The sequence below is a fragment of the Narcine bancroftii genome, chromosome 4, assembly GCF_036971445.1.
Source record: "Narcine bancroftii isolate sNarBan1 chromosome 4, sNarBan1.hap1, whole genome shotgun sequence".
Lineage (NCBI taxonomy): Eukaryota > Metazoa > Chordata > Chondrichthyes > Torpediniformes > Narcinidae > Narcine > Narcine bancroftii.
The window spans coordinates 9,863,134-9,884,638 of NC_091472.1; the positions used below are offsets into that span (position 1 = coordinate 9,863,134).

At 51.2% G+C, this 21,505-nt stretch overlaps 2 protein-coding genes across 6 annotated transcripts in view; both read left to right on the forward strand.

Annotated features, from left to right (window-relative positions):
- abracl (ABRA C-terminal like) overlaps nt 1–13,923 on the forward strand; it is a 56,001-nt gene extending 42,078 nt beyond the window's left edge. The window contains exon 3 of the mRNA XM_069930746.1: nt 13,118–13,923. Within this exon, the coding sequence (XP_069786847.1) occupies nt 13,118–13,323 (206 nt within the window). The 3' untranslated portion in view covers nt 13,324–13,923. The remainder of the gene's footprint in view (nt 1–13,117) is intronic.
- Nucleotides 13,924–15,783: 1,860 nt separating this feature from the next.
- heca (hdc homolog, cell cycle regulator) overlaps nt 15,784–21,505 on the forward strand; it is a 91,845-nt gene continuing 86,123 nt past the window's right edge. For 4 of the 5 annotated variants that reach the window (XR_011355537.1, XM_069930753.1, XM_069930751.1 and 1 more), the window contains exon 1: nt 15,801–15,990. Coding sequence is in view for 4 of the 5 variants with exons in the window: in XM_069930753.1 (XP_069786854.1) it covers nt 15,816–15,990 (175 nt within the window). In the remaining variant the exon portion in view is untranslated. Of the gene's footprint in view, nt 15,991–21,505 lie in introns of all 5 variants that reach the window. The other variant, XM_069930755.1, reaches the window with a different exon arrangement.

Consider the following 21,505-nt stretch of genomic DNA (forward strand, 5'->3'; position numbering starts at 1 on the left):
AGCGAGACCTTGAGGTGACTAATGGTGGAAATCCTGGAACAACAAATCTCTTTCTGCAAACCTACAAGAACCTTCCTGAGCGGTAAACATTTACCTTTTGAGCACCAAAGCCTGGTGAACCTTTTACATGTTAAATTCTGTACTCAGTATAAGAATTGCCTGCATCCAGAGAACTTGGAAGAAGGAGAAGTGAGATTGAACTGTGAACCAAAGAACTTTTCTTAAATTTACACACACATTACATACATGTATACTTAGAATTAGAAGGGGGTTAATTTGGGTTAGTTAAATATAGAGTCAAGTTAAAGTTTGATTCTATTTTCATGTTTAAAGTTGATTAAAAGTAACTTTTGTTTTAAAAACCACTTGTATTGGTGAATGTCTATTGCTGCTGGGTTTTGGGGTCCTTTGGGCTCGTAACAAAGAGCAAATCAGGGTAGGATGTACACAGTAAATGGTCGGTCATTGAGGAGTGCAGAGGAGCAAAGAGATCAGGGAACACGTATACATTGTTCCCTGAAGGTGGTGTTGCATGTGGACAGGGTTGCAAAGCAAGCTTTTGGCATCTTAGCCTTTATAAATCAAAGTATTGAGTATAGAAGTTGGAACATTATGTTGAAGTTATTCAAGTCATTGGTGTGACCACACTTAGAATATTGTGTGCAGTTCTGGTCACCCAGCAACAGGAAAGCTATCAATAAGATTGAAAGAATGCAGAGAAGATTTATCAAGATTTTGCCAGGTCTTCAAGAGTTGAGTTGCTGGGAAACATTAAACAGGTTAGGACTAAACTCCTGGGAATGAAGGATGAGGGGAGACTTGAGAGAGGTTTAGAAACATAGAAACACAGAAGATAGGAGCAGGAGTAGGTCATTCGACCCTTCGAGCCTGCTCCGCCATTCAACGAGATCATGGCTGATCTTAAACATTAGAACCCCGTCCCTGCTTTCTCTCCGTAACCCCTAATTCCTTTATACTGAAGAAATATATCTAATTCCCTCTTAAATATATTTAATGAACCTGCCTCCACTGCCCTCTGTGGCAATTAATTCCACAGATTCACCACCCTCTGGGTCAAGAAATTCCTCCTCATCTCGGTCCTAAATGGTTTGCCTATTATCCTCAAACCATGGCCCCGGGTTCTGGATTTTCCCACCCTTGGAAACATCCCATCTGCATCCATTCTGTCCAGTCCTGCCAGAATTTTATATGTCTCTGCGATTCCCTCTCAATTTTCTAAACTCCAGCGAGTACAATCCCAATTTGCGCAATCTTTCCTCCTAAGTCATTCCTGCCATTCCAGGTATCAGCCTGGTGAATCGCCTCTGCACTCCCTCCATTGCAAGAACATCCTTCCTTAGATATGGTGACCAAAACTGCACACAATACTCCAGGTGGGGTCTCACCAAGGCCCTGTACAGCTGCAGTAAGGTATCCTTGTTCCTAGACTCAAACCCTCTTACCATTTGCCTTTTTAACCGCCTCCTGTACCTGCATGCTCGCCTTCAGAGACTGATGTACAAGAACCCCTAGGTCTCTCTGCACTTCCCCATCTCCCAATCTATTGCCATTCAAATAGTAATCTGCCCTCCGGTTTGTATTACCAAAGTGGATAACCTCACATTTATCCACATTGTAGTGCATTTGCCATGGATCTGCCCAGTCCCTCATTATCCTTGCAGATAATGCCGGGTTCAAACCTAGGTTGCTGGCGCTGTAATACCATTGTGCTAACTGCTGCTATCCTATGGTTTTAAAGAAAGATGAAATTGAAATAAAATACAGCACATAAAAACAGAATTTTCAGGAAACACTCAATAGATCAAGTCGGCAGCTGTAGAAAGATTAGCTGAATTAACATTTTGGCTGAAAATAAAAGATTTGAAATATCGCACCAGGAGAGTTTGAGTGACCAAGACGGGGATAATAGATACATTTTTGCAAAGATTGAATATTCCTAAAATATCAGAAGATCAAAACTTGTTGGAAGCTTCAATTTCAGAGTCGGATGCCAATTTAATTGAGTCCTAAAAAAGATCAAGATCTGACTGAATGTACTTCCTATTGGCCTATTTCTTTGTTGAATGTAGATTTTAAGGTTCTTTCTAAAATTTTGGCTGGCAGGTTGTAAAATATTGCATCTAAAGATCATATTGGATTTATTAAAAGTTGCTAATCACATTTTAACGTTCGTAGATTAATGAATATTATTTATTCCAGAATGTGTAGTTTCTCTAGATGCTGAAAAGGCTTTTGACAGAATGGAGTGGAAATATTTATTTGAAACATTAAGGAGATTTAATTTTGGTATGAGCTTTATCATGAATTAAAATGATTTATAGTACCCCCTTAGCTATGATAGTTACTAATAATAACAAATCCTCCTCATTTAGCTTGTTTAGGGGAACTTGACAGGGATGTCCCCATAGTTTTAGAGCCTCTGGCAATAGCCCTTAGAGACCCTCGTAAGGTTTCTTTGTATACAGTTGACTTCTTAGTTTATATTTCAGATCCTGAAAAATCTATCCCACTTGTGTGTTTTCTCTTTCTTTCTTTTTCAATCTTTTTATTATTATTATAATTTATAAACACATACAGCTCAAAGAGATATAAAAAAATACATAGTAAGTAATGAATTAATACAGAGATATTAAACAATAATATTACAGAATAAAAATATATCATAAAAAAAAATTTTTGATCAGTTTAGGGTGTGAACTATCTCTAAAAAAAAAGATATAATTAATAACAATATATGAAAAAAGAGAAAAAAAAACCCAAAAAAGAAGAAAAAACAAATCTGAATTAAAAAAAAAACTAAAAAAAAAACTTAAAAAAAAAAAACCTACAGATATAGCTAAACCACGCCGATCACTCCAATCTCATCTTACAGCCCAATTATCATACATAATCATAGAAAGAAAACAGAGCCAGATCAACTCACCACAAATGAAAATATTGAATAAATGGTCGCCAGGTTAACTCAAACTTAGAAGGTGATTCATAGACAGAGTTTCTAATTTTCTCTAAATTTAAACATAGTATAGTTTGGGTAAACCATTGGAAAACAGTGGGAGGATTTACCTCTTTCCAATTTAATAGTATAGATCTTCTAGCCATTAGTGTAAGAAAAGCAATCATACGATCCGCAGGAAGAGATAAATAAGTCAAATCTATCATAGGTAATCCAAAAATTGCAGTAATGGGATGTGGTTGTAAATCAATATTCAAAACAGTAGATATAATGGAAAAAATTTCCTTCCAATAATTCTGTAAAGAGGGACAGGACCAAAACATGTGTAAGGGAAGCTATTTCCAATTGACATTGATCACATATAGGATCGATATGAGAATAAAAGCAATGGAGTTTATCTTTAGATATATGAGCTCTATGAACAACTTTAAACTGTATTAGTGAATGTTTTGCACATAGAGAAGAAGAGTTTACCAGTCGCAGAATTTTATTCCAATTTTCATTAGAAATATGAAGGTTGAGTTCTCTTTCCCAATCATTTTTAAACTTTTCAAAAGTCCCAGAATTTATTTTTGTAATTATATTATATAATTTAGATATCACACCTTTTGGAGGGAATTTGGAATATAGTATATCCTCTAAAACAGTCGTAGTCTCCCGATTGGGAAAAGAGGGTAAAGTCGAAACTAAGAAACTCCTAATCTGCAAATATCGAAAGAAATGAGATCGAGGTAAATCATATTTCATGGATAATTGTTCAAATGACATGAAAGAGTTATCCAAGAATAAATCCGAAAAACATGTTATACCTTTAACTTTCCAGAGTAAATAAGCTTGATCAATTAGAGAGGGATGAAAAAGGAAATTTAGTACAATAGGAGTTTCCAAGATAAAATGACTTAGGCCAAAAAATCTCCGGAATTGAAACCATATACGTAGTGTATGTTTAGCCATTGGATTATCAATTTGTTTATATAATTTAGTAAGAGTAAAAGCGAGAGCAGCTCCCAAAGTAGAGCTAATTGAAAAATTTTGTATCGGTTTAATTTCTAAATTTACCCAATGGGGATTTAGAGATAATTCTGAATAATTCAACCAATACCTTAAGTAACTAATATTAATTGCCCAGTAATAAATTCTAAAGTTGGGTAATGCCAACCCTCCCTCTAGTTTAGATTTCTGTAAATATTTTTTCCCCAATCTAGGATTCTTGTTTTGCCAGATATACGAGGACAATTTAGAATCGACCTTATCAAAAAAAGATTTAGGAACAAAAATAGGTATAGCTTGGAATATATATAAAAATTTAGGTAAGATCATCATCTTAATAGCATTAATTCGGCCTATCATGGATAGGGATAATGGTGACCAATTGGTAAGTAAACTGCCGATCAGGTCTAATAGAGGGAAAAAATTAGTCCTAAACAAATCTTTATGTTTTTTAGTAATCTTAATCCCTAAATATATAAAATGGTCTCTAGCTATTTTAAAAGGTAAACTATCATAAATAGGGACCCATCCATTAAAAGGGAATAATTCACTTTTATTTAAATTCAGTTTATATCCCGAAAAATTACTAAATTGGGCTAATAAAGATAAAACTGCAGGAATAGAATTTTCAGGATTGGAAATATATAACAATAAATCATCTGCATATAGTGATACTTTATGAATATCCCTGCAACAAATAATACCAGTAATATTGGGTGCTTCTCTGATAGCAATTGCCAAAGGTTCTAAAGCTAAGTTAAATAATAAAGGGCTAAGGGGGCACCCTTGCCTGGTGCCCCGAAATAATCGAAAATATGGCGATCTTTGGGTATTAGTAAAAACCGAGGCAACTGGGGAATTATAAAGAAGTTTAATCCAAGATATAAATATCGGACTAAAATTAAATTTTTCAAGAACTGTAAATAAATAAGGCCATTCTACTCTATCGAAGGCCTTCTCAGCATCTAGTGAAATAACACATTCTGAAGACTTGTGTGAAGGAGTGTAAATAATATTCATCAATCTTCTAATATTAAAGGAGGAATAACGATTTTTAATGAATCCAGTCTGGTCTTCAGAGATAGTGTGTGTTTTCTCAATTCAGTTCTTTCTTGGATATAAATTAAGTGAACTTTTTCCAATTAATATGCAGGTCCCTATCTAAACTCAAGTTCCTTTAAAGATGATTAGATAATTTTGCATATTTGAGGGTTAAAATTACTAAAAGATTTATATAAACTCAATTTTTCTCCTCTATTTGAATACATGAGATTGTCTTTTTCTAGATGGTCTCATTTATAATTATCTTTAATAGGTCATATTAATGCAGTTAAAATTAAAATATTACCGAAACTTTATTTCTAACGACTCCAGTTTTCATTCCAAAATCTTTTTTAATAATATTCATTCAAAAGTTTCTTTTGTGGCGGCACACAACTAGGCAGGCGAATGGCCACGCTTATAATCCACATGGCTGGGCAGCCAGCCAAGATGGCACCGTCGGGGTTTTCTCCTTCTCAGCACAGGGCTAAGAAACCTGCGCTAGAGGACCACGTGGCTCCCGGGTGATGTCAGTGCCCCCCAGTGCAGTTCTCGGCCAGGTCCAGGCTGCAAGTACAAGTCCAGCACAGCAGTGCAGCCTGCAATAAATCTGTTCTGCTCACTTAGCTCAACCCCTGGTTGTGTGTGTTATTGCAGGAACAGTGTAGCTGCCGCTACAATTGGTGACCCTGATTGGTTCAAACGTCTTTGAACCCATCATGAGCGAACCTGGGATCAGTGTTATAACCGTCAAGCTGCCTGAATTCTGGGTTCAGGAGCCAGAGGCTCAGTTTCACCTCTGCCAGATTTCATCCAACACATCCAAATTCTACCATGTGGTCACTGCCCTGGACCAGGCCACTGCCAAATGTGTGCTGCACCTCATTCAGCACCCACCTGCTGAAGACAAATACAAGGCCATCAAGCAAGTGCTCACCAGATACCTTGGACTATCCAGGTGCCAGCGTGCCGCTCGGATCCTGCACTTCAACGCCCTGGGGGACAGGTCCCTGATGAACTAGGTGCTCACACTCTTGGGAGATCACACCAACTGCCCACTCTTCGAGCGCGTTTTCCTCGATCATCTGCACAAGGACATTCGACTGTTACTGGCCCAAGAGAGCTTTACTGACCCGAGGAAGGTCGGTCAGAAGGTCCAAGCTATGGCTCGAGTGACTCCCGGAGGGTTCAGTGGTCCAGCAGGTCACGAGGCAAGGGCATGACCACAAAGCACGTCCCTAGCACTGCAGTAGAGCATCCAGTCCCTGCAGAGGCCACCAAGAGCATAACCAGGGGCATGCCATCCTCTCCAGGCCTCCGCTTCTACCATCAGCGCTGGGGAGCCAAGGCTCGGAAGTGTCATCAGCCCTGCTCGTTCCTGGGAAATGAGCAGGCCGGCCGTTGTTAATGGCTGCAGCGGCTGGCCAAGGACACAGCCTCTTTGGGACTCAGTCAGCGGCCGGCAGTTCCTCGTTGACACTGGGGCCCAGATCATAGTCATCCCAGCCACAGCCATAGAGTCCAGAAACCGACCTCGAGGACCTCCCCTCCATGCAGCCAACGCAACAGAGATCTGGATGTATGGAGACAAGACGGTCCACTTCCGGATCGGCCAACAAAAGTTCTCGTGGAGGTTCACCATCTCGTCCCTTCCGACTGCCATCCTGGGTGCTGACTTCCTCCTCGCCCATGGGCTTCTGGTGGTCATTTGGGGTAGGCGCCTGGTGGACGCCCGTACTTTCGAGGCCATTCACCTCGATGCCTCCCACATAGAGCAGCCGCAGATGGCCACAATCAGCACGCCCAGAAACTAGTTCCAGCGAATCCTGGATGAGTTTCCGGCCCTCCTCAAGCCACAGTTCTCTGCTGCCTTGCTGCGCCATGGGGTTTTCCACCACATCTCCACCCAGGGCCCACTGGTTCATGCCAAGGCACGCCGGCTCCAGCCTGACAAGCTCCAGGTGGCGAAGGAGGAGTTTTCGCATCTGTTGGAGCTGGGATCATTCAGTGGTTCGACAGCCCCTGGGCCTCGCTGTTCCACCTGGTCCCAAAAGCCTCTGGTGGCTGGTGCCCCTACGGAGACTATCGACAGCTAAACGAGGAGACAGTTCCTGACTGTTACCCCATCCCTCACATCCAGGACTTTATGGATAATCTGCATGGTGCAAGGATTTTCTCCAAGGTTGACCTGGTGAGTGGGTATCACCAAACCCTGAGGACATACACAAGATGGCCATCATCACCCCCTTCGGCTTGTTCAAATTCTTTTGCATGCCATTCGAGCTCAAGAACGCCACTCAGACTTTCCAGCGCCTCATGGACTCGGTGGTCAGGGACCTGGATTTCGTCTTCATTTACTTAGATGACATCCTCGTTGGAGCAGGTATCGGGCGCAACACAGTGGACACAGCCTAGTACCTCACAGGCAAAACTCTCCACCATTGAGAAATTCTACATGGAATACTGCTGTCAAAGAGAAGCAGCAGTCATCAAGGATCCACACCTTCCAGGACTTGCTGTTTTCACTGCTGCCCTCAGAAGAGGTATAGGTATCAATTGGTTCAGAAATGGTTGCTACCCCTCCAGCATCAGACTCCTCAAAAACCAACTCAATCAGAGACTCTTACTTTTCACTTTATTACTGTGTAGCGGCAGCTACACTGTTCTGCAACCAGACGGGTTGAGCTCAGTGAGCAGACTGATTTATTGCAGGCTGCTGAGCTGCATTTATACTCCCAGCCCGGACCTGGCTGAGAACTGCACTGGAGAGTGCTGACATCACCCGGGCATCACGTGGTCCCCCAGCGTGGGCTTCTGAGCCCCGTGCTGGAAGGAAGGGAAACCCCCGACGGCGCCATTTTAGCCGGCTGCCCCGCCGCATGGCTTACAAGCATGGCCAGTTCACCTGCCTCGTGGTGAGCCACCACACAGCCACCGCCCCAAACCGGTGCCAATGAACTTTTTTCACCTTGCTTCTTGGGCTGGGATCAAGGTGCGCTGGCTTCAGCCTGTCCATGGGAAACGGCTCCTGCCTGCTACCAATGTCCAGCGTGAACGTCGAGCCGGAATGCTGTACAACCCTGTACGGCCTCTCGTTTGGTCGCTGCAGAGGTGCCGCGGTCAGGACCTGCTGAACGAAAACTTGCTCCATGGAAAGTAGTTCGCTGGGAACATGAGACAGGTGGGTGCCATGCCTGGGCGGTGGTGGGGGTTCGAACAAGTCCAAGCGTGACCTGAGGTGAGGAAGTAGTTTATGCGGTGACCGCTGGGGATTGTGAGGTGTGTTGACAAACTCACCAGATAGTGCCCGTGGTGCACCGTAGACCAGGTCAGCTGATGACCCCTGCAGATCTTCCTTGGGAGTGGAACGGATGCCCAGGAGCACCCAAGGCAGTTAGTCTGCCTCGTCGGGACCGTTGAGGCGGGCCATGAGCGCCGACATAAGGTGGCGGTGCAGATGTTTGACTGGTCCATTGCCCTGCAGGTGGTGCGGTGTAGCTGGATCCCCAACCTGTTGGCGAGCTGTGCCCAGAGCGCAGATGTGAACTGGGTGCCCCGATTACTGGTGAGGTGACCCAGGTCGCCGAACCAGGCGACAGTGCCTGGTTGCAACCATGCAACAGTGCTCGGGAGCAGGAGTCGATGGAGGTGACTCGGATTGGGATCGCCTCGGGCCAGCGAGTAGTGCGGTCCACCACCTTTAACAGGTAACGGTTGCCCTGGGAAATGGGTAAGGGCCCCAACAATGTCCACGTGAATGGCTGAACCAATCCCGGATGTGCTTGAACTCCTGTACAGGCTCCCTGGTGTGCCTGTGCACCTTGGACGTCTGGCAATGGGTGCATGTTCTGGCCCAGCCCACTATCTGCTTCCGCAGCCCATGCCATACAAACCATTCTGCCACCATCCGGACCGTGGACCTGATGGAAGACCTGCCTGGGAACCACTGGCTGCGGGGTGCCCAAGGAGATATCACAGGATGGTGCCTTCGCCGCTCAGAGTCAGGAGGTCTTGGAACTGCAGGCCCGTGATGGCGGTCTTGAAGGCCCTTGGGCCGACCAAGGATCCTTTGCCATAGCAAGCGCCTGGGTGAGGGGCTTGTGGTCGGTGAAGATGATAAAAGCCCTCCCCTCCAAAAAATAGTGGAAATGGCACTGCGTCAGGTACATGCCCAGTAACTCGCGGTTGAAGGCACTATACTTGCGTTCTGGCGGGCGGAGCAGGCAGCTGAAGAATGCCAGTGGATTCCAATGTCAATTCACCTGCTGCTCAAGGATGGCACCGATGGCTGAGGCATCGACAGTGTGCTATATGTAGGTCTGTGTGCGGGTGGGCGAGCATGGTGGCCTTCGAGGGCAGATTTCTGGGTTCCAAGCGAGCATCTTGTGTTTGGCCATGATGAGGGCGAATAGCGGCTGCATGATGCGCGCAACTCCCGGGATGAAGCGATTTGTAAAAGTTGACCATACCTGCGAACTCCTGCAGCCCCTTGAGGCTGTCCGGGCATGGGAACTCCCTGAGAGCGGTGACCTTCACAGCAGTGGGCGTGGCTCCCTCAGCCGTGATGGTATGGCCCTGGAACTGCATGGACTCTTTCCCAAACTGGCACTTGGCCGGGTTGATGGTAAGGCCGGTCGGCCAGCTGGGAGAAAATGCGACCGGTCCTTGCTGGCGACGAGGATGTCGTACAAATAAATAGTCAAAATCCAAGTCCCTGCCCACAGAGTCCATGAGGTGCTGGAAGGTCTGAGCGGCATTCTTGAGCTCGAACAGCATGTGCAGGAATTCGAACAAGCCAAAGGAGGTGATGATGGCAGTCTTGGTTATGTCCTCAGGGTGCATTGGGATCTGGTGATATCCATGCACCAGGTCAACCTTGGAGAAAACCTTTGCACCGTGCAGGTTGGCCGTAGAGTCTTGAATGTGAGGGATGGGGTAATGGTCAGGAACGGTTGACTCATTGAGCCGTCGATAGTCTCTGCAGGGATGCCAGCCACTGGAGGATTTAGGGATCAGATGGAGCGGTTAGGCCCACGGGCTGTCGGACCGCCAAATGATCCACAGCTCCAACAGGTGCGAAAACTCCTCCTTCGCTACCTGGAACTTTTTAGGTGGGAGCCGGTGTGCCTTGGCGTGAACCAGTGGGCCCTGGGTGGGGATGTGGTGGAACACCCCATGGCACGGTGAAGCAGCGGAGAACTGTGGCTTGAGGAGTGTCGGGAACTCGTCTCTGGGCGTGCTGATCATGGCCATCTGCAGTTGCTACGAGTGGGAGGCGTCGAGGCAAATGACCTGGAAGGTACGGGAGTCCACCAGGAGCCTACTTCGAATATCCACCAGTGTGCGAGAAGGAAGTCTGCACCCAGGATGGTAGTTGGGAGGGACGAGACGGTGAACCTCCACGCGAATTTCCGTTGGCTGATCTGGAAATGGACTGTCTTGTCTCCATATGTCTGGATTGCCATTGCACTGGCCAGATGGAGGTGAGGTCCACGAGGTCGGTTCTTGAACTCGACGGCCATGGCCGGGATGATGCTGATCTGTGCTCCAGTGTCAATGAGGAACTGCTGGCCGCTGACTGAGTCCTGCAGGTAGAGGAGGCTGGGTCTTTGGCCAGCCGCCGCAGGCATTAACAGCGGCCGGCCTGCTCATTTCCCTGGAACAAGCAGGGCTGATGGCACTTTCGAGCCTTGGCTCCCCACTGCTGGTGGTAGGAGAGGCCTGGACCAGATGCTGTGGCCTTGGTTATGCTCTTGGGGGCCCCAGCAGGGGCCGGGTGCTCTACTACAGCGCTAGGGGCAGGCTTTGCATGGTTCTGCCCGTGCCTCGTGATCTGCTGGACCACTGAGCCCTCTGGGAATCATGCGAGCCATAGCTCTTGGGCCTTCTGGGTGACCTTCCTTAGGTCAGTGAAGCTCTCCTGGACTAGCAGCGGCAGGATGTCCCCGGGAATGTGGTCGAGGAAGATGCACTCATGAGTGCAAGCATCTTGTCCATCAGCTCCATCGGGGACCTGTCCCCCAGGGCATCGAGGTGCAGCATCCGAGCGGCACACTGGTGTCTGGATAGTCCGAGGGACCCGGTAAGCACTAGTTTGATGGTCTCGTATTTGTCCTTGGTGGGTGGGTGGATGCTGAACAAGGTGCAGCACACATCTGGTCGTGGCCTGGTCCAGGGCAGCGACCACATGGTAGAATTTGGTCGTGTTGGACGAAATGTGGCGAAGGTGAAACTGAGCCTCCGCGTAGCTGAACCAGGTCTCCAGCTCCTGGACCCAGAATTCAGGCAGTTTCACAGCTATAGCTCTGATCCCAGGCTCGCTCATGATGGGTTCAAAGACATTTGAATCAGTCGGGGTCACCAATTGTAGCGGCAGCTACATTGCTCCTGGTAACACATACAACCAGATGGGTTGAGCTCAGTGAGCAGACTAGTTTATTGCAGGCTGCTGAGCTGCTCTTATACTCCCAGGCCGGACCTGGCTGAGAACCGTGCTGGAGGGCGCTGACGTTACCTGGGCGTCATGTGATCCCCCAGCATGGGTTTCTGAGCCCCGTGCTGGAAGGAAGGGAAACCCCCGACTGCGCCAATTTGGCCGGCTGCCCCACCATGTGGATTACAAGTGGGGCCGGTTTGCCTGCCTCGTGGTGAGCCGCCACAACTGAATATTTATTTTTTCTATTTTTGCACAGTCAGTTTTTTTACATCTCTTTTGTATACTTACCTTTTTCTTTGGTACATTGTACTACTGGTAGTCTGGCACACAGGAAAAAGAATCTTGGGATTGTATGTGATGTTATATACTCTCAATTTGAACTTTCAGCTTTGAATTGGGTGTTGGTGGGGGTCAAGATGGCTGATTTCAATATGATAAGATAGAACCTGACTGGATTGGTGCTGCCATTTGCCAGAAAACCCACTGGAAGTTATTCAAAATTTATATAGTCAGAGCTCAGTGCTGAGATATTCCGATAATAGAATCATGAAGTCCTAAGACAAACTGTAGGAGCAGAAAAAGGCTATTCATCCCATCGAATCTGCCCCACCATTAAATCATGAGCTGATCTATTTTCCCACTCAGCTCCCCTGCTTGGCCTCCTCATAACCTTTGATGACACAGCTAATCAAGAACCTATCAATCTCTGCCTTAAATACACCCAATGACCTGGCCTCTGCAATGCCTGAAACAACAAATTCCACAAATTTACCACCTCTGATTGAAGAAATTCCTCCTCATCTCTGTTCTAAGTGGAAACACTTCAATTCTGAAGTTGCGCCTTCTTGTCCTAGACTCTCCCGCTATAGGAAACAACCTTTTTGTATCTATTCTGTCCATGACTTTCAACATTTGAAATTCTCCTAAATTCCAACGAGTACACTCCAACAGCTGTCAAATGCTCCAAGTGATAACCCCTTTCATTTCCAGAATCATCCTTATGAATGTCCTTTGAACCCTCTGTCAGGACATGCTTTTTTTAAAAAAAAAAAATGAGGAACCTAAAATGCTCACAGTGCACTGTGAGGTCTCATCAGTGCTCTTTAATCGTGAAGTTGTGCCCTCTTGTCCTAGACACCCCTATCATGGGAAACAACTTTGCCACATCTACTCTGTCCAGGCCTTTCAACATTCAAAATGCTTCAATTAGGTCTTCTGAACTCTAAGGCATACAGTCGAAGGTGTCAAAGGTTCCTCTACTCTTTAATGTTTAACATCTCTTTATGGCATCTTAGACCATTGCATTAGGTGTATCTTGCATGCCTGTGTGGCTACAGCAAGCAAGAATTTTGGCACATCTCTGCGTTGCACTTGGGGCAAAAACTTTTAACTCTCCTCTCACCTCAGCCATAAAGAGCAAAATCACCAGATCAACCTAAACTTCCCACCATTAGATTTTTTTTTCCCTCCCTTTGAACTTGACCTTTCTTAATTCTATGCAACATAAAACCAACTTTACCTCCTATGGATATTGTGAGACCTGCTGAGTTCATCCGGCATTTCTGTCTTTTTATGACAATCAGAGGCTGTAGACTTGCGTTTCACTTCCATTCCTGTTTTTTTTCCCCCAGTTCTGATGACTGCTTCAAATGTTTATATGGTTTGTCTTTCCACAGATGATCACCTTCTCCCTCAACAACTTCGACAGGTCCATCAACAACTGCACCCGAGCTGGATGCATCACAGCGTGGTCCAGGAGGTTCTCTGCTCGAGACTGGAAGAAGCTGGCAAATGCAACTCAGAGCATCACACAAATCTCCGGCCCCCACTATCAACTCCACCCGTGCCTCCAGCTGTCTCTGAAAGGCAGCCAACTTACTGAAAGCCCCATCCCACTCCACGGGCAATCCCCTCTCCCTCCCAGTGGGGAGAGAGTTCAAGAGCACGAGATCGCAGACCCAAGGGCTCAGAGACTGTTTCTTCCACAGAGTCATCAGGCTCCTGAGCAAACCTCACAGTCGTCATCTCATGCTGATCTTTCCACTGAAACACTACACGCTGTAATATTATTAGAGGAACTCAGCAGGTCACATTGCATTCCTAGGAGGTAAAGATGTAAGTTTTAAGCCTGAGGCCTTCATTATGGTATGAGTCTCCCCCCAACCCTGCCCCTTCATCCTTCCCCCTTCTCACTCAGCCTTTTTATTCAGACGACTGCCTGCTTTTTACTTATGCTTTGAAGGACTCAGGCCTAAAACATCAGTACTATAGCTTTAACTCCTATGAATGCTGTGTGACCTGCTGAGTTCCTCCAGCATTTCTGTTGTCTTTACCACAACCACAGTGTCTGCAAACTTTTGTGTTTTACGCTGTAATATACTCTTGCTTTTCACTGTGACCGACACGATGTAATGTCCAATTGACTTGCTGGCCTTCTCGCCAGATGCTGCAATGTTACAATAAACTTGAATCACAATCACAATTTATTGTTATGAACAAGTCACAAAATTAATTGTTTTGTGGCAGCATCACATTGCAAACATTCATCTAAACAATCTTACAAAAAAATAAAATAGTGCACGAAAATCCAGTGATTCATTGATCATTCGGGTGAAGATGGCAGCTGAGTGCTCATCTTCGGACTCCTGTACCTTTTTCTCGACGATAGCATGGAAGAGGGCTTGGCCCGAGCGGTGGAGTCTGCTGAGGATGGAGGCTGCTTTCTAGACTTGTAGATATCCTTGATGGAGTGAAGACTGGTGCCCATGATGTAGGGGATACGCTCTAGCAATGACTCTAAAGGCACAGAGTGAGGAACAATTGGCTTTCTTACATTTTTGATGGAGCTGACCTTGACTGAGGACAGGGGGAGGGAGGTCCCCCCTTTATTCCAGGGTCACAAGGGGAGGGAGGTCCCCCCTTTATACCAGGGTCACAAGGGGAGGGAGGTCCCCCCCCTTTATTCCAGGGTCACAAGGGGAGGGAGGTCCCCCCCTTTATTCCAGGGTCACAAGGGGAGGGAGGTCCCCCCCTTTATTCCAGGGTCACAAGGGGAGGGAGGTCCCCCTTTATTCCAGGGTCACAAGGGGAGGGAGGTCCCCCTTTATTCCAGGGTCACAAGGGGAGGAGTTACCAAGGAGCGAGTCACCAGTTGGGGACGGGCCAGCTATCCATTGAGAATCACATATTTGTATCACCACAGTAAGGTGGCCAGACATCCAGGTATAGGTCTGACCGTCCGGCTTTTGAGAAATCTGTCCTCCATCCGATAGCTTTGGTTCGTTGATTATTCAGGGATCTGACGGCAGCGGGGAAGAAGCTGCCCATGTGCCGCTGAGTGCTCGTCTTCACGCTCCTGTACCTTTTCCCCGACGGTAACAGGGTGAAGAGGGTGTGGTCCAGGTGGTGGGGGAGGGGGGGGTGGTCTTTGAGCATAGAGGCTGGTTTTTTAAGACACTGCTTCACGTAGACGTCCTCGATGGATTGGAGTCCGGTGCCTGTGATGTCGCAGGCCGAGCTAACAACCCTCTGGAGGTTATCCTTGTCCTGAGAGTTGGCGCCTCCGAACCAGGCGGGGATGCAACCGGCCAGAATGATCTCCACGGTCCACCTGTGGAGGTTTACGAGGGTCTTTGGTGACGTGCCGAATCCCCTCGGACACCTCACGAAGTCACGCCGCTGGCGAGCCTTCTTTGTGATGGCATCAACGTGGAGGCTCCAGGACGGACCCTTGGAGCTGTGGACCCCCTCCACCACTGACCCCTCGATGAGCACTGAGTCGCGTCCCCCCTGACTTCCTCCCGAACTCCACCACCATCTCCCGCCTTGACCCACTGAGCATGTGCAGGACTTCCCGCCCATGCACCAGGGGCTGCAGGTGAAGCCCCTCCACATCAGGGCGCTCCTCCCCCTTCCCCTGGGTCGGAGCTGGAGTGGGCGGGGCCCGGCTGATTGACAGCGCGGCAGGCCAATCGCCGGTCGGCTTGAGAGGGAGCGGCTGGGGGCGGGACGGCGCGCGGACGTCGCGTCAGCGGGGGCGGGGGGTGACCGCGCGGGCTCGGGGGCCCCGCCCCGCCCCCAACCGCCGCCGGCGCGCGGAGTCCCGTCACGCGCAACCGTCCCTGACGCGCGTTTCCCCTGCTCGGGGCACGCGCGATCCGACCCGCCCCGCCCCCTCATCTGCAGCGCGCGTCTCCCACCCGCTCACGTCGCCCGGAACGTCGACGCCCCTCCCCCACGGGAACCGGCGCGCGCGCCCCCGGGAAGCGGCCGCCCCAGGGGTGGGGTGGAAGGAAAGCGAGTGACAGGCCGAGCCGCGCACGCTCCCTCCGAGGGGGGGGGGGTGGGGGTGGTCGAGGGGGGGGGGGCCGAGCCATGCCGAACCCGAAGAGCGTGAAGGGCCGGAAAAACAAGCGCACCAACAGCAGCGGCGACGAGCAGGACGTGGCCGGGCCAGCTCCCTCCACGGGGGGCACGGGCACGGGCACCGGCACCGGGACGGGCACCGGCGGGGCTGCAGCGGGCCCGGCGGACACGAGCGGCGAGCACGGTGAGTGGGGGGGGGGGGGGGGCGGGGGGGGGGCACAGCTTGCAAGCCACCGTCCTTGGCAGGAAGGTCCAGGACCCCCCCCCCCCCCCACGAGGCGAGACGGGGGCTGTGGGGCCCGGCTGGGAATGGCCGGGCAGAGCGAGAACGGGGAGGTAAGAGGCAAAGCCCCCCCCCCCCCACCCCAATGGCGGTGTCACCCCCCACCCCAATGGCGGTGTCACCCCCCACCCCAATGGCGGTGTCACCCCCCACCCCAATGGCGGTGTCACCCCCCCCCACCCCAATGGCGGTGTCACCCCCCCCACCCCAATGGCGGTGTCACCCCCCCCACCCCAATGGCGGTGTCACCCCCCCCACCCCAATGGCGGTGTCACCCCCCCCACCCCAATGGCGGTGTCACCCCCCCCACCCCAATGGCGGTGTCACCCCCCCCCACCCCAATGGCGGTGTCACCCCCCCCCACCCCAATGGCGGTGTCACCCCCCCACCCCAATGGCGGTGTCACCCCCCCCACCCCAATGGCGGTGTCACCCCCCCCACCCCAATGGCGGTGTCACCCCCCACCCCAATGGCGGTGTCACCCCCCACCCCAATGGCGGTGTCACCCCCCCCCACCCCAATGGCGGTGTCACCCCCCCCACCCCAATGGCGGTGTCACCCCCCCACCCCAATGGCGGTGTCACCCCCCCCCACCCCAATGGCGGTGTCACCCCCCCCACCCCAATGGCGGTGTCACCCCCCCACCCCAATGGCGGTGTCACCCCCCCACCCCAATGGCGGTGTCACCCCCCACCCCAATGGCGGTGTCACCCCCCCCACCCCAATGGCGGTGTCACCCCCCCCACCCCAATGGCGGTGTCACCCCCCCACCCCAATGGCGGTGTCACCCCCCCCACCCCAATGGCGGTGTCACCCCCCCCACCCCAATGGCGGTGTCACCCCCCCCACCCCAATGGCGGTGTCACCCCCCCCACCCCAATGGCGGTGTCACCCCCCCCACCCCAATGGCGGTGTCACCCCCCCCACCCCAATGGCGGTGTCACCCCCCCCACCCCAATGGCGGTGTCACCCCCCCCACCCCAATGGCGGTGTCACCCCCCTCACCCCAATGGCGGTGTCACCCCCCCACCCCAATGGCGGTGTCACCCCCCCCCACCCCAATGGCGGTGTCACCCCCCCCACCCCAATGGCGGTGTCACCCCCCCCACCCCAATGGCGGTGTCACCCCCCCCCACCCCAATGGCGGTGTCACCCCCCCCCACCCCAATGGCGGTGTCACCCCCCCCCACCCCAATGGCGGTGTCACCCCCCCCACCCCAATGGCGGTGTCACCCCCCCCCACCCCAATGGCGGTGTCACCCCCCCCCACCCCAATGGCGGTGTCACCCCCCCACCCCAATGGCGGTGTCACCCCCCCACCCCAATGGCGGTGTCACCCCCCCACCCCAATGGCGGTGTCACCCCCCCCCACCCCAATGGCGGTGTCACCCCCCCCACCCCAATGGCGGTGTCACCCCCCCCCACCCCAATGGCGGTGTCACCCCCCCCCACCCCAATGGCGGTGTCACCCCCCCCCACCCCAATGGCGGTGTCACCCCCCCCCACCCCAATGGCGGTGTCACCCCCCCCCACCCCAATGGCGGTGTCACCCCCCCCACCCCAATGGCGGTGTCACCCCCCCCCACCCCAATGGCGGTGTCACCCCCCCCACCCCAATGGCGGTGTCACCCCCCCCACCCCAATGGCGGTGTCACCCCCTCACCCCAATGGCGGTGTCACCCCCCCACCCCAATGGCGGTGTCACCCCCCCCACCCCAATGGCGGTGTCACCCCCCCCCACCCCAATGGCGGTGTCACCCCCCCCCACCCCAATGGCGGTGTCACCCCCCCCCACCCCAATGGCGGTGTCACCCCCCCCACCCCAATGGCGGTGTCACCCCCCCCACCCCAATGGCGGTGTCACCCCCCCCCACCCCAATGGCGGTGTCACCCCCCCCCACCCCAATGGCGGTGTCACCCCCCCCACCCCAATGGCGGTGTCACCCCCCCCACCCCAATGGCGGTGTCACCCCCCCCCACCCCAATGGCGGTGTCACCCCCCCACCCCAATGGCGGTGTCACCCCCCACCCCAATGGCGGTGTCACCCCCCCACCCCAATGGCGGTTTCACCCCCCCACCCCAATGGCGGTGTCACCCCCCCCCACCCCAATGGCGGTGTCACCCCCCCCACCCCAATGGCGGTGTCACCCCCCCCCACCCCAATGGCGGTGTCACCCCCCCCCCCACCTGGCGGTGTCACCCCCCCCCACCTGGCGGTGTCACCCCCCCCACCTGGCGGTGTCACCCCCCCCACCTGGCGGTGTCACCCCCCCACCTGGCGGTGTCACCCCCCCACCTGGCGGTGTCACCCCCCCACCTGGCGGTGTCACCCCCCCCACCTGGCGGTGTCACCCCCCCCCCCCACCTGGCGGTGTCACCCCCCCCCACCTGGCGGTGTCACCCCCCCCACCTGGCGGTGTCACCCCCCCACCTGGCGGTGTCACCCCCCCACCTGGCGGTGTCACCCCCCCCCACCTGGCGGTGTCACCCCCCCCCCCCACCTGGCGGTGTCACCCCCCCCCCCCCACCTGGCGGTGTCACCCCCCCCCCCCCCCCACCTGGCGGTGTCACCCTCTCCCCCACTTGGCAATGTCATCCCCCCTCTCTCCCACCTGGCAGCGTCACCTTGGTGGAGCCCACCAGGAAAATAAACCAGCTGGGGTCCACAGGGGCAGTGCACAAAAGTGCTGGAGAAATTCAGCAGGTTGTGCAGCATCTTTGGTGGGAAGCAAAGGTTGATCAAGGTTTTGGGCCTGAGCTCCTTTGTCATGAGCAAAAAGCAGCCAGGCCCTGATATAGCTTTGCCTCCACTTGACCTGCTGAATTCCTCCAACTGTTGACAGGTGCTTTTGAATTTAAAGGTGCGGGAGGAGAGGAAGGAGGTTTAGTGCAATACACCAACGTGCTGGAGAAACTCAGCATGTCATGGAAGTAAAGGGTAATCAACAGTTCAGGCACTTTTTTGTATTCAGGCACTTGCCTACCTTTTGCCCATATGAAGGGCTCGGGCCCGAAATGTTGGTTATGTATCTCTGCCACAATGAATGCTGTATGATCTGCTGAATTTCTCCAATTTTTTTGTGCCACAGAAGTCAGCTCTTTAGCAATTCTGTCGTCCCCTGTTGCTCTGTCTTTTGCCCATTCCTCAAAAAAAATAATTGTCCTTCACGTCTGACCAGTTAGTCAGAGAGTTGTGCAGCACAGGCCAAATTATCCCTGCTAACCAAGATGTCAATCTAAGCTAACTAGTCACACCTGCATTTGGCTCCTGTCTCTCTTTGTACATTGTACAGGACAATAAACTCTATAATTTCTTACCCCATGCGTCTTTTTAAGTGCTGTGATTATGCCCACTTCCTCTCGGAGCTTATTCCGTTCTTTGTGGGAGAAAATGCTCCTCAGACACCTTTTAAATCTTTAACCTCTTACCTGTGTCCTCTAGTTTTAGACTCTCCTACTGTGGTGGTGGGGGTGGGGGGGGGGTGCTTTTAACATTCTATTTATTGTCATGTACATAAAATATGCATAAATAGTTTTCCTCTGTTTGTCCACCTCTTATGCCATCAGATGCACTCCCATAACCTCCATAGCCATATGGCCTCTAGTGTGGGCTAGTGGTGAATCCAAGCTTAAATTCAGACATGCAGCACAGTGACAGGCCCTTTCTGCCCATGAGCCTGTGCCACCTGGTTACACCCAATTAGCCTACAGCTCCCAGTACATTTTAAACATTGGGAGGAAACCAGAGCCCCCAGGGAAAATCCACACAGACACAGGAAGAGTGTGCAAACTCCTTAAAGTACCTTCCTTGGCCACTGGGGAACCCTCAAAGCAGTTGCAAAGCTGTCAGCATCTTAGGCCCTTTGGGAGCCCAGCTCTTCATGAAACCCAGACCCCATAACTGGTTCCCGTGCAGCTGGTGTCCAGGTGCCAGTCGTTCATCCGCTGGGCCCCTTGCTGGTCCACTGCTGTGGTTTCCTACCCTGTCAGGTCCTCTCCCTCTTGGCGCGGTGAGCGGTATTCTCCCACCCTAGAGGAGCTTCCTCAAAGTATGGGCTGCAGAAAGTGGATGCCAATCTCCATGGATCTTCAGTGTTTTAAAACCCATTCAACAGAACAGTTAAGCCTGCAAGGAGCTGTCATGTGGGACAGCCAGGCCATTGGATTCCATGGAACAGCACGGAGCGCATTTCCCATCCCCCTGTGTTGGCACCAGTTTCTGGCTGTGCTGTCATCTTGAAGGGTGTGACCAATTGTCTTGTGATCTTATAAAACTCCACAATCTCACCCCTTGGCCTGCTTTGCTCCAGGGAGAAAAGTCCTAGTCTATCTAGTCCCTTGTACATTAAGTCTACCAGTCTTGATAACATCTTCGTGAACTTTTCCTGCTTAATGATGTCTGTCTTACAGCTGAGTGATGAGAAGTTCTTGATTCATGCTACCAGGTAGCATGCTTTCCAAAAATACGACTCTTTTGAACAGGTGTAGATAACTGCTGACAGAACACCCTTCTCACTGTACTGGACATTTTATGACAAATAAACCGGTAGACCACTGGTTGAGAAATGCTGCTCAGGATCACACTTATCTCTCTCTCTTTACAGCACCACTGCCTCAAGAAGGCAGCCAACATCATAAAGGACCCCCATCACCCTGGTCACAACCTCTTCTCACACAGATACCTACTGGCAGAAGGTACAGAAGCCTGAAGACCAGGACCTCTAGGTTCAAGAACAGTTTACAACAGCTATCAGTCCCTTGAACCCCTGTTACATCCTCCAACCTAATGTGGTATCCACCAAGGGTTCTATTGTTGGCGTTGTGACACCTGGTGCCCTCTGCGGAGGCTTTGTGGATAGCTGGAGTCCAAGATGATAACCTCAATGGTTGCTGCCTTCCCAGCTGAGAAACAGTCACGCCTTTTCATGGCTCACATCCTCAAAGAAGACCCAATAGAACAAACTCAATTTCCCTTTCAAATACTGACTCTGCTCAGTCCTGTTACTCTTTTTAACATGTGCTGTTAATTCCATCTTTTGTTCTTGTATTTATCGTTTTCCTTCTATTGAACCACGGCACAGTTAGTGTGGCAGTTAGCGCATCACTGTTACAATGGCAGCAATTGGGGTTCAAATCCGCACTGTCTCTAAGAAGTTTGTTTGGCCTCCGCTGACAAGATTACTTCATCCTTGTCATCCAACATGGCAGCAAGACTTGTGCCAGGCCTTACCAGCTCCCATAATTTTCTCAGCTGCAAAAACTGATTTTTTCACACCTGGGCACTTTTCTAAGCTGCCAAATTTCTTGGCAAAATTGGATTCATTAACATTGGTTGTCTGTGTGGGTTTTCCCTGGGGGCTCCGGTTTCCTCCCACCGTTCAAAATGTACCGCTGGTTGTAGGTCATTCGGGTGTA